Source organism: Dreissena polymorpha, chromosome 5, assembly GCF_020536995.1.
Source record: "Dreissena polymorpha isolate Duluth1 chromosome 5, UMN_Dpol_1.0, whole genome shotgun sequence".
Taxonomy (NCBI): domain Eukaryota; kingdom Metazoa; phylum Mollusca; class Bivalvia; order Myida; family Dreissenidae; genus Dreissena; species Dreissena polymorpha.
The window spans coordinates 43,531,153-43,545,052 of record NC_068359.1 but is presented as its reverse complement, the minus strand read 5'-3'; the positions used below and the strand labels follow the sequence as shown (position 1 = coordinate 43,545,052).

The 13,900-nt window shown below is 36.3% G+C and overlaps 1 protein-coding gene across 5 annotated transcripts in view; it reads right to left on the bottom strand.

Annotated features, from left to right (window-relative positions):
• The window catches only part of LOC127832345 (4-hydroxybenzoate polyprenyltransferase, mitochondrial-like), a 45,848-nt gene that overhangs the window by 28,968 nt on the left and 2,980 nt on the right, over nucleotides 1-13,900 (bottom strand). For 3 of the 5 annotated variants that reach the window (XM_052357764.1, XM_052357763.1, XM_052357765.1), the window contains exons 2-4: nucleotides 13,577-13,679; nucleotides 12,144-12,695; nucleotides 11,132-11,298 (exon numbers count right to left, since the gene is read on the bottom strand). In XM_052357764.1, coding sequence (XP_052213724.1) covers nucleotides 11,132-11,298; nucleotides 12,144-12,678 — 702 coding nt within the window. In that variant the 5' untranslated portion in view covers nucleotides 12,679-12,695; nucleotides 13,577-13,679. The remainder of the gene's footprint in view (nucleotides 1-11,131; nucleotides 11,299-12,143; nucleotides 12,696-13,576; nucleotides 13,680-13,900) is intronic. The other 2 variants (XM_052357767.1, XM_052357766.1) reach the window with 1 other exon arrangement.

The following is a 13,900-nucleotide window of genomic DNA, read 5'->3' as shown; positions in this document are numbered from 1 at the left end:
CTGTGGACTTTATTGCGTAAACAAGCCTTATTTCACAATTTTCTCAAATTCAAGGGGAGATAATTCTGGACTTTTTACTCTGATGTAACCCATTGTCAATTGGGTTTGAGTCCTCATTAATATAAAGACTCTGAACAAGTTTGAAGAAAATTAGATGAAAACTGTGGACTTTATCGCGTAAACAAGAAAAAGTCTAACGCACGCACGGACAGGCAGATGACGGAAACCACGCCATGACATAAGCTCTTCAGGCCTTCGGCCAGTAGAGCTAAAAAGAAGCAATAGGGGATGGAGTCTAACCAAGGGAAGGGGCACTGCTTATAGGCCATTCTGTTTTTATTTTGTGTGGGGATTGGAAGTTATCCTGAAATAAAATAAGTTTCTTTATCGGAGCATATTCAAATATTTGATTTATAAATCCCTAGATCCAAATGCCCAAACTTTTTAATGTCCGAAAAATAAGTATGTTTTCTTGCATAATCAAATGCATTTTCGGAAAAGTGGGATCAAGTCATAAATATTTTAAAACAGTATTGTATTTTAATAAGGTATATTCAATAATCGTTAATATTTCTAGTTATCATAGATTTTGAACATTACATACATTTTTTTAAGCCAATAATGGGCCATTGTAATTTGATCAGGACATTGGTTATAATGCCATTCATATATATTTGGCAAATAATGCTCTGATTTTGAATTTTCCTTCATGTGCAATTTAAATCATAAGTGTGCAAAACAATGCACAAATACATGCAAACATGTACAATATTGGGACTTAACAAGAGATGTGTTTGTCAGAAACACAATGCCCCCTACTGCGCCGCTTTGAAGCCATATATCTGACCTTTGACCATGAAGGATGACCTTGACCTTTCACCACTCAAAATGTGCAGCTCCATGAGATACACATGCATCCCAAATACCAAGTTGCTATCTTCAATATTGCAAAAGTTATTGGCAATGTTAAAGTTTTCGGACGGACGGACAGACTGACTGAAATACAGACGGACGGACGGACTGACGGACAGTTAAGCTGCTATATGCCACTCTACCCGGGGCATAAAAAGCATGGACAGCGTGGGCGTATCGATTTGTGAATAAAACTTTGAAGTGCGTAGACAATTTTGTATACATGGCGTAAATTATGTTTAGTAAATATTTCCTTTTAAAAAAGAAGCCATTACACACAAGTGATAATGTTTTCATTGAGATTTTCGACAAACAATAACCTTTGACGGCAGGCGACCTATCATTAGAACAAATGTTCTGACCATGTTTCATTAAGATTGGACCATAAATGTGACTTCTAGAGAGTTAACAAGGTTTTACTATACCCATAATTAGGAAAAGACCCTGCCTCCTAGCGGCCATGTTTATTCCAACAGATGGTAACCGTTTTTGAACTCAGCCCAGATATCATTAGAACAAATGACCAAGTTTCATACAAATTGGACTAAAGATGTGGCTTCTAGCTGTGCTAACAAGGTTTTACTATAGCCATATAAGGAACAAGAGCTGTCAGAGGACAGCGCGCTCGACTATTCGAGTGCTTGACAGTATAACGTAAGCCATCATGGTGAAATTGTTCATATTCAATAATTTATTAGACGATCTTTCAAAAATAAAAAAAGGAAAAAAAATAATTTGGGGGGAGGTAGGGGGGGGGGGGTAGGGGTGGTGAAAGGGGGGTACATGAATAATGTGGGGTGTGGTAATTTATTAGATGATGTTTAAAAAAAAAATTGGGGGGGGGGTGGGGGGTGAGAGGGGGGTATAATGTGGGGTGTGGTAATTTATTAGATGATGTTTAAAAAATTGAGGGAGGGGGGGGGGGGGTGAGGTTGGGTGGGGGGGGAGGGAGGGATTCTGGTAGGGGCATGGGGTATTGTTTGAATGGAATCCATTGTGGTATTCAGGTAAGTGTTGTTTTGTCAAAGTAATAATAAAATGTGATCATAAATAAAGAATTTATGGCAATTTTAGCAAAATGTTCAATTATCTAAGTGTAAAAGGGGCCATAATTATGTCAAAATGCTTGATACAGTGGTCTGCTCTTGTTTATAGGTTGGGGTCATGTTGCTAAACAAGTATGCAACATATAAAAGCAATATGTCAAAGGATATAGGAAATATTTGGGGTAGTACGCAAACTTTAACATAGAATTATCAATTATATGAAAATTCTAAGTATAAAAGGGGCAATAATTATGACAAAATGCTTGATAGAGTTGTCTGCTCTTGTTTATAGGTTGGGGTGATGTTGGTAAACAAATATGCAAAATATAAAAGCAATATGTCAAGGGACAATGAAAATAAATGGGGTAGTACGAAAACTTTAAAATTTGCTGCATATTCTAAGTGGAAAAGGGGCCATAATTATGACAAAATGCTTGATAGAGTTGTCTGCTCTTGTTTATAGGTTGGGGTCATGTTGGTTAACAAGTATGCAAAATATGAAAGAAATATGTCAAGGGAGAAAGAAAATATTTGGGGTAGTACGAAAGTTTTAACATTTGCACGCAGACGCTAACACTAACGCTCACGCCGACGCCGGGGTGAGTAGGATAGCTCCACTATATATATTTCATATATAATAGTCGAGCTAAAAATGCCCCAAAACCAGGGGTCCATATTTTTTTACAAACCATAACTATTTTTGAACTTAGCCGAGCTATCATTGGAACAAATGTTCTGACAATGTTTAAAAAGATTGGACCATAAATGTGACTTCTAGAGAGTTAACAAGGTTTTACTATAGCCATATAAGGAAAAATGCCCCCAGCCCTGCCATGTTTTTCAACAGACCAGAACCATTTTTAGCTCCACTGGCCAGAGGCCAGCGGGGCTTATGTCATGGTCCTGTGTCCGTCATGCGTGCGACAGTGCGTTAACTTTTTTTTTAAACATCTTCTTCTCCTAAACTACTAGTCCAATTCTGATGAAATTTCTCAGGAATGTTCCTGGGCTGAACCTCTTTCAAATTTGTTCAAATTATGTCCCTGGGGTCAAATTTGACCCTGCCCCGGGGGTCACAAAATTGAAAATTTGCTTATATAAGGCCTATTTTGTGAAAACTTTAAAAAAATCTTCTTGTCCATAATCATTGGGCCTAGGGCTACCAAATTTGGTATGTGGAGACATCTAATAGTCCTCTACCAAATTTGTTCAAATTATGCCCCTGGGGTCAAATTTGACCCTGCCCCGGGAGTCACAAAATTGAACATATGCTTTTAAGGGTCTATTTTGTGAAAACTTTACAAATCTTTTCGTCCATTACCATTGGGCCTAGGGCTACCAAATTTGGTATGTAGTGACATGTAATAGTTCTCTTCTTAGTTTGTTCAAATTATGCCCCTGGGGTCAAATTTGAAACTGCCCCGGGGGTCACATAATTGAATATATGCTTATAAAGGGCTTATTTTGTGAAAACTTTAAAAATCTGCTTGTCCATAACCATTGGGCCTAGGGCTACCAAATTTGGTATGAAGTGACATCTTATAGTCCTCTACCAAGTTTATTCAAATTATGCCCCTGGGGTTAAGTTTGACCCTGCCCCGAGGGTCACAAAATTGAACATATGCTTATATAAGGCCTATTGTGGGAAAACTTTAAAAATATTCTTGTCCGTAACTGTATGGCATAGGGCTACCAAATTCGGTATGTAGTGACATGTAATAGTTCTCTTCTTAGTTTGTTCAAATTATGCCCCTGGGGTCAAATTTGAAACTGCCCCGGGGGTCACAAAAATGAATTTATGCTTATTGAGGGCTTATTTTGTGAAAACTTTAAAAATCTTCTTGTCCATAACCATTGGGCCTATGGCTACCAAATTTGGTATGAAGTGACATCTTACAGTCCTCTACCAAGTTTGTTCAAATTATGCCCCTGGGGTCAAGTTTGGCCCTGCCCCGATGGTCACAAAATGGAACATATGCTTATATAAGGCCTAGTTGCAATAATACAACTCCCAGCTATATTGACCCTCCGGGTCGCAGGGAGTTGCAACTGGTTTCACGATTTACCATAAAAATTTTACCGCCTGGATTCCGGGCGCTACTTTATTGTTAAAATTAGCAACATAAACTATTTTCTGGCATGAATTAACACAAATAGATCATCAATATATCTATAATGAGCAAATTAAGATAACTTACATGATATGGTGTGCTCGCAAAAGAAAGATTTTAACAAAAGTTTCAAACACGTCAACCGTAAATGCAAATGTCAACTTGTTTGCATATAGAACATTTTTTATTAACCAAAAGAAAAATTAAAGGAACGCATGCGGTGTGTTTACAACAACATGTACCAATAAACGGTTAACCTATGCTTTTCTCCGAACATACAATTTATGTTTTTAAGAAAATTAATTTTCAAATATTAAACATTTGTTTTAAATGGACAGAAATTTTCTATACAATTTGTTCAAATTTTAATTAATACTTATGTTAATAGTATATGAAAAGCGGTCAGACAACAGACTTTTGGAAGAAACAAAAGGAACGACGACCCTTAGATCTGCCGTAAGGGAATTATAATACAACATCTACAGCAGCAACATGTATTAGCTCTATAGCATACAATTGCTTTTAGCCATATACAAAATAGAAAATAACAAAAGTGTAATGCATGGATTATAAGAATTATGATTTCCCCAGGCGATTTTAGCCCAGCGGGCTAAAATGCGTGCACTTGAAATTCTCACAAGCACTTGCTGTCTGCATTCGGCCAACGTTCAATCAAAACATGCACGCTCTTATCAGCGGTGTGTGCATAAGGGGCTCAGATAACACGTATGAACGATTTACGGGTCGTTCATGGGGATCAATTATGGTGTTTGTCCCCTAATAATGGTCGATAATGATCTATTATTACCGGCACATGTGGAGTAAGAGCAATTAAAGATATGCTTAAATTGTTTGCTTATTTTAATTAGTTTAAACCTATTTATTTTAGCTCGATCGCATTGAAAGCCTTAGGCTTATATAAACGCTCTCGAGTCTGTTTCCTGGGACTAGAACCAGTACTTAGTGTCTTTTGGGGCAGATCAAAGGAAAGCTCCCAGTGGGTTCGAACCCGTGACCTCCCGATCGCTAGGCGGACACCATATCCACTACGCCACAGCGATCTTTTAAATATTTTAATTGTTTACAACTATTGCAGAAAATAAAAAAATATAAAGAACTTGCTTCAAAAATAAACCGTAACTGATGTGTGTTGCGGTAATGCGTAATTTAAGTTATAAATACAATTAATTGGAATCAAACGTCTTATTTGATTGCTCCCGACCATTTAAAGTAACACTACTACTCAAAATCAAAGAACATTTCGTACAATTGTTCGTAAAATAAACTTAACCAATTAAAAATCAGTGTTCCTTATGGCAATTGCCGAAATTTCAACGCCAGATGTGGACTGGTAAAATAGATGTTTGTAGATACAAAATGCTCGTTTTCATTATTGTTTTGCATATCTTTTCATACGACACATGGACACTAAAATGGTGTTCATGTGTCGTATGAATAAATATATTCGCGGGAATTAATTGTGGCCACAAATAAATAAACACCAGCATTTTGTATCTACAAAAATCTATGTAATCATACCACATCTAGCTTTGAAATTTTGGATATTGCTATAAGGTACAATGATTGTTAAGGTGTTAACTTTATTTTACGGAATATATATATGCTATGTGTGCCTAAGTTCAATCACGTTAAACTTTGTCTCTGCGCATGCTCGACATCAACAACGATTACTGAAAAAATGGTATTTAGACAGAGAATTCAAAACTATATCCAAATCTGCTAAAAAATGAAATATAAACAAACAAAAACGGTCGTAAACGGTTAAAAACTATCTATTACCCCACATGATATACGTCACTGAGAAGCACTCCTAAGTTCGACCAGCTGTCTTCATGATGTCACAAATTGGGGCTCACATGGGGTAGATGAATAGTTATTTGCTCACATGAATACTTAGGCTAGGAGCGACACATTCTAATGTTGTTGTTTTTTTAGAAAAGAAAGTTTATTCATATATTTTGAAGATTATTGTAATGTGTGTCTTAAATATTTATTAAAATTAACAACAACTAACAATTAAGAAGGTAACAAAAAAGAAGATAAAACACTCATTAACACACATTTGTAAAATTACCAAACATATTTACATTTATTATAATACGATATTTTCCTAAACACAATGTGGACATAGGTATGTCTCACCCCTTCTAAAAGCCAGTTTTTCGTGGCAATTGCGCTGAAGTAAAGAGCTTAAGTTTAACAATAAACGTCTTAATTGGACATCTATTAATGCATCGATCTAATTTATGAATGTCCCCTTATGAGCCCCAGGTAAACAAAGCGCTTATTTACAGAGAATTGTCTTACTTCCCCTGAAAACTGCAGCGTCCCTGGACATTTAGAAAAGAGTATTTTGATGGATGTTTTATGAATTTAATGGTAATTTAAAGAATATAAGTGCGATAAATGCATGAAAAATGAGGTATCGATAATTGACATAATTTAAGCTTTGTTATTCATAAAGACTGTTTAAACCGCATTTTTACGAGAGGTTGACGGAATTACGACTTCTGTTATGAGTTTTCGCAGGAAGGCTGGAGCGTGATGTAAGTGCTGGTATTCGAAAATACGTCATAAAAAACTGATCAAACTTAGGCACCTGATCGAAATTAGGCACACAGAGGATACTTAACGAAATTTTCGTTGATTTTGAGCGTTATAGAGACATTAAAATTTGTTCACATTATTTTCTTATCGGCGACTATAACTTAACAGTACCAATATTTAACATATTCAGATCCAATATATGTATATAGTTTCTTTCATATTTACAAAATTCGCTGATACCTGCAACACATTTTTCTTTAGTCTTTGTGCATGACAGAATACAATCTAATAAACGACCAGTAGTTGGAAGCAAGATTTTCCATGGGTCTATGAATGTTTTTCAATAAAAATTTTTGCTTTCTGTTTATTTTGGTTGTTATTTCATATTATAATATATGACTTGAATGAAATGAACTGAGGGCAAATACATAAATATTAAAAGAAATGTTGTGATTTGGTAGCTCCAAAGTAGTGTGGAGTTTGAATGATAACATTTAGAAAGTATATACAGAATTCGACACCAACCGCCTGCCGCAGTGCCTGACCAATTCCTGGGGAAATGCCAGTATATATATATATTATTCGCTTGTTATTCTTGTCTGTTTATCATTACATTTTAATCAGTGACAATAATCAAATGAAAAATCTCTCCAAAACACCTATCACACCAACACATCCGCATTTGCATAGCACCTCGAACAACACTGACAAAGATCACACTCACATACAGAACAATTCTTTAAAACGCAACCTTCCCTAACGCATAACACACTTTCACCCATCTCTTTTATAGTCAACAAAGTCTTTAATACAGACAGCCTCAAGCACTCAACACTCTTAAAAGTCTCTCTCAGTCCACTGTCTCCCACTAACGAATGACCATACGGATAGACAACTGCAAGGGACGGGTTCTATATGCTTTTATTTTAATACTGAATGTAGGTAAAAATGCCAGAGGTAAAAATGCCATGGGTAAAAATGCCAGAGGTAAAAGTGCCAGAGGTAAAAATGCCAGAAGTAAAGTGGTAAAAATGCCAGAGGTAAAAATTCCATAGGTAAAAATGCCAGATGTTATTTGGTAAAATAGAGTTTTGAGCAATATTTTTAAGGATATTGGGACACATTTATTTAACCCGTGTAAATCATCGACCACAAGTGTAAAAGAGCCATTAAATGTGACAACCGAATATTCAGATTATTAAAAAAGGACATAATTTATATTATTAATACTTATATACTTCTTATAAACCAATGAACATATAACATCCTTCATCTATTTCTATATATATTTTTTTTAGGGGGGGGGAGGGGATGCGAGTTGACTTCAAAAAGTGCGAGTTGACCAGAAATGCCTTGCCAGTTGACCAAAAAACGTGCGAGTTTACTACCGTGCGAGTTGAATTAGGTCCGAGTTGACCGGCACCCGTAATTACAGTATTTTGTTTCTGGTAATACGTTTGGACTAATTTCTTTAATTTTGAATATTTTGGCGTCAAATTAGTCCCAAAAATGACTACGCAGTACTTCCACAACGAATGGATACACGTTCAGCCGGGTCTGGAATTCTGTGAGTCACGCGACATCGCCCTCTTATCAATTTTGGCTGATTGTAAAAATGGTCTATTGCCTCATCAAAGACATTCACACGTGCTAATCCCTTTGTCTTTGCACCGCAGAGTACATAACAGGGTGTTAGACTTGCTAAGCATGTAAGAACACCCGGAACTACATCCATTTTTTTCCGGATTTTCAGTTCAATAAGTATACAGCGCAATAACTGTTTCTACAATGCCGTATCTAAAAGCACGGACTCTACCACTTATCCGATCGCAGCGAGAATAATAATAAGAATGTGTCCTAATTCAAACTACACTGTTATATGCAATACAATTTCAACTGCTACCATAAGACCATGCAGATCGTCAGATACTACAGTGAAAACAATTTGTGCAGTGTAACCTTTTCTTTCGCTTTGCTCTAATCGACAATTCACAACTTCCGCCATAAACGATTTGTTATCAAGTTTATGTTTTGAGCATTTCTCAACAAAATACGCGCAAACGGGTGTCGATGGTAACATTTATTGTGTTTGTTACGGTGTATTAGGTTGATTGAACTCGATTTTAAGGACATATGTGAGACATTATTTTTTTACATTGAATTAGGCCTTATCAAGAAGAACTCTGAGCTGTACGTATGTACTCATAAAAGCTCAGAGCATTCAAGAAGAACTAATATAAGGCCTATTGTGGGAAAACTTTACAAATCTTCTTGTCCATAACCGTATGGCATAGGGCTACCAAATTTGGTAAGTACTGACATCTAATAGTTCTCTTCTTAGTTTGTTCAAATTATGCCCCTGGGATCAAATTTGAAACTGCCTGGGGGTCACAAAATTGAATATATGCTTATAAAGGGCTTATTTTGTGAAAACTTTAAAAATCTGCTTGTCCATAAACATTGGGCCGCTACCAAATTTGGTATGTAGTGACATCTTATAGTCCTCTACCAAGTTTGTTCAAATTATGCCCCTGGGGTCAAATTTGACCCTGCCCTGGGGGTCACAAAAATTGAACATACGCTTATATGAAGCCTATTTTGTGAAAACTTTAAAAATCTGCTTGTCCATAAACATTGGGCCTAGGGCTACCAAATTTGGTATGTAGTGACATCTTATAGTTCTCTACCAAGTTTGTTCAAATAATGCCCCTGGGGTCAAATTTGACCCTGCCCCCGGGGGGTCACAAAATTTAACATATGTTTTTATAAGGCCTATTTTGTGAAAACTAAAAACTTCTTGTCCATAACCATCGGGCCTAGGGCTATCAAATTTGGTATATAGTGACATCTAATAGTCCTCTACCAAATTTGTTCAAATTTTATTCCTGGGGTCAAATTTGACCCTGCCCCGGGGGGTTACAAAATTTAACATATGCTTATATAAGGCCTATTTTGTGAAAACTTCAAAAATCTTCTTGTCCATAACCATCCGGCCTAGGGCTATCAAATTTGGTATGTAGTGACATCTAATAGTCCTCTACCAAATTTGTTCAAATTTTATCCCTGGGGTCAAGTTTGACCCTGCCCTGGGGGTCACACAATTGAACATATGCTTATATAATGTCTATTTTGTGAAAACTTCAAAAAAATTCTTGTCCATAACCATTAGGCCTAGGGCTACACAATTTGGTATGTAGTGACATTGTATAGTCCTCTACTTAGTTTGTTCAAATTATGCCCCTGGGGTCAAATTTTACCCTGCCCTGGGGGCCACAAAATTGATTATATGCTTATATAGTGCCTATTTTGTGAAAACTTTAAAAATCTTAATGTCTCTAACCATAAGGCCTAGGGCTACCAAATTTGGTATGTAGTGGCATCTAATAGTTCTCTACCAAGTTTGTTCAAATTATGCCCCTTGGGTCAAATTTGACCCTGCCCGGGGGGTCACAAAACTGAACATACGCTTATATGGGGCCTTTTTTGTGATTTTTTTTAAAAATCTACTTGTCCATAACCATTGGGCATAGGGCTACCAAATTTGGTATGTAGTGACATCTAATAAACCTCTACCAAATTTGTTCAAATAATGCCTCTGGGGTCAACTTTGACCCTGCCCTGGGGGGGTCACAAAATTGAATAAACGCTTATAAAGTGGCTATTTTGTGAAATCTTTAAAAATCTTCTTGTCGAAAACCATTCGGACTATGGCTACCAAATTCGGTATGCAGTAACATCTTATAGTCCTCTACCAAGTTTGTTCAAATTATGCCCTTTGGGTAAAATTTGACCCTGACCCGCGGGTCACAAAATTGAACATTATATATGCTTATATCTTGCTAATTTTGTGAAAACTTTTAAAATACTCTTGTCCTTTACTCTAGGACCTAGGGCTACCACATTTTGTATCTAGTGAGATATAGTAGTCCTCTACAAAGTTTGCTCAAATTATGCCCCTGGGATTAAATTTGACCCAGCCCAGGGGGTCACAAAAGTGTACATGTGCTTAAATAGGGCCTATATTTAAGTATTTGCATATGCTGAGAATATTTGTTTCAGCCTTTTTTTCAGCAGTGGAGCAAAACAGGGTCATCATGGCCCTCTTGATTAAATTATGCAAGATATCATAAGAACTAATGTTCTGACAAAGTTTCATGAAGATTGGACTATAAATGTGTCTTTTAGAGTGTTAACAAGGTTTTACTATAGCCATATACAGACAAATGCCCTGCCCCCTAGCGGCCATGTTTTTCTATGGAACTATTGGAACCATTTTCGAACTCATCAAAGATATCATTAGATTAAATGTTCTGACCAAGTTTCATTAAGATCTGACATTAAATGTGGCCTCAAGAGTGTTAACAATGCAAATGTTGATGACGCACAACAGATGACTCACAACAGGTGATCACTAAAGGTCACCATGAGCATGCTCAGCTATATGCCTCCCCGCATCAGTAGATGATGAGGACATAAAACCAGTCAAGAAAATACCTTTGCATCAATGTCCTTGTCCCACATGTCATTGATAATACAGCCTGCCCCTCGCATGATAAAGGATCCCAGACCAAACAGCGTGATCAGGTAGAGGCTGGGTAGACTGCCGGCAGTGGCCGCAAGCCCGATACTCCATGTGCAGGGCCAAAACAGAAGGTACGTACCTGCAGGAAAACATTGTATGCAGGGCTCCATTTGCTGCAATATCATTTATATTTGCGGGCATAAATTTCTGGGCTTTCAAACAAAAGACAATTTCAAGGACAAGAAAATGAGTGCATTAGGAAAAACAGTTGGAATGCCGATGTGTTTAATTTATTAGGATCTTAAATTTGTGGATCATCTACCAACAAAATATATGAAAATTAATGCCAAACAAATAAAAATGATTTTGCTGTAGTAAACTAATTATAGTAGACTTATCACTCAATGTGATAATTCACCCTACAAACTGCCTTGACACAAATGCAGAAGTAGCACAATAAGTAATTTTTTACCTTTTAATGCTTTAAAAAGAGTGACCTTGACCTTGAGAGTGGCTATCTGGGTTGGCAAGCATGATACACCTGCCTTTTGTTGACATATATTTAGTTGTATAATGTTAAAATATGCTCGCAAGGGTATTCTAGAGGCAAAATACTTCAACATCACACTGACATTTCATCAATTTAACTAAGGCTGTCCCAGAGTATACACTGTTTTCCGTCGATTTTAACCGGTCCCATGAAGAAATTGATGACAAGGGTTGTTCATAGGTTATCTACATACCTCTGTGCACACAACTAGCAGCTGTGTTGCATACATTTCTCTATATTTAGTAGTGTATAAAAATGTTTGTATGTGACATTTGATGTCAGTACCTGTGAATAGAAGGCTCCTTCTTAAGAGTGCACTCAAGGAATGTTATACACCCAAAATAATACATACATTGATCTTAATGATTGGAACTATGGCTTAAGAGGTTTTTTAAATGGTTAAAAATTCAATATCCAGTTACTTCTTTGCTCACCTATTGGTTTGTCAAAACGAATCAAGCGCAGATATGGCTGAACTGATGCAGGTGTTGCCCTCAACATCTTCTCCATGCTGAGATGTCGATGGTCTGAGAGGCCCAATACTGGACTAGTAGGTAAAAGTCTGCATAAAACACTTCCTCTGGAATGTGGGTGTGCTCCTAACACATACTGTGGTCTTGCACTAAGAGTAGATGTTGGTCGAGGTAAACACAATTGACAATTAGTTTTTAAAAGACTCTCCAGCAAGCTGTTGGAGCAGTTCCTGGAAAATTTGGAATTCATGCAGTATGGTTGTTTTACACTAAACTCAAAGTGCTTTCTATCACAATTAAAGGAGTTTGACATCATTCGGACACTGTTAAATGCTGTCACGGGAAACCTTGCATGAACAGCAAAGTTTAAATGATTGACTGATTTGTATGACATTATGGCAACATGTTGTTTTGTTGCACACACAGTATTGCTTGTATTGACTTGAAGCAGTCCACATAACACGCCCCTCTGTGAACTGTAACATCTTCCTGCCATCTCCTTTGAACTAGCTTCTAAAAGAAAACACTTAATAGGTGAGTCATTGTTCAATGAACTGGGCAAGCAAATCATTGTTTAATGAGAATAAACACCTTCAATAAACTAGTTTATTATAAATGATAACTGACTTATATTACTGCTACCTGTGAATGTTAAACCTATTTTGTAATATATTATTTATTATGATTACATACATACTTGTAAAAATATTAATAGCACAAAAATCTCTGTACATAATAATTCATGACTTCTACATTATTGAAGATCTGCCATTATATTATATTATAAAAAATTCAATCAATCAATGATTATTCGATAACATCTTTGTTAATTTAAATCAAGTAAATCTTAAGGGGCCTCTTCTTGGTCATTTGATTAGTTAAACAGTTAATATTGCATTTTATAAATCAAAATTATTGCAGGATGTTGATTGCTTAATAAAGAGTTTGAAACAGATACTCGAAGCATGATTTATGTCTCAATTTCTTTCACAATGAAAAAGTTTGCACCAAAACAAAATAACCGATAATTTAAAGCAAAAAAAATAATCACCTTTTAAAAAGGACACAGGTGCCCCCATGATCTGCAAGATGTCACACAAAACGCTATGTAATTGAGATCATTATTTACGGTTATTCTTCTCGATTAACATTCAGGGCAACTTCACAATTGTTATATTTTTCTTGAGCAAGGGCAATAACTTCAATGATGACAATTCAACCCCAAACAAAGGTTCACAAGTTTGAATGCCCATAGATATGATTATGAATTTTCATCATTCTAGAAGTTATACTTTTTGAAAAACACAAAGTCAGACAGACAAAGTTGGGCAAAGCTCTGAAAGTGTGGACGTAAGAAAACATTAAGCAATATTTCATATAATGATAGGTCTTACCGATCAACGTCTAGCAAGGTCTGCTATTCTGCACATTTACTGGTAGACTGAAATCTGCTGTAGCCACACCCACAGTGACACACTTATCAACAGAAACTGAGATCTGAAAAACAAAAGTACTTTGTTTCAATGAGAATTAGTGTTAAAATATACCACAAACCTTAGTCTTGCACTGATAATATTTTGAATCTGGATTCGTCAGATTATAATAGGTCTGGGGCTTTTAATATTTTCAAGCAGAAATAAGAACTTTCATGACCAAATTGTGAATTTCCATGACCTAAGAACGCCTCCTAATTACCGGTAAATGATGTAGGTAATCAT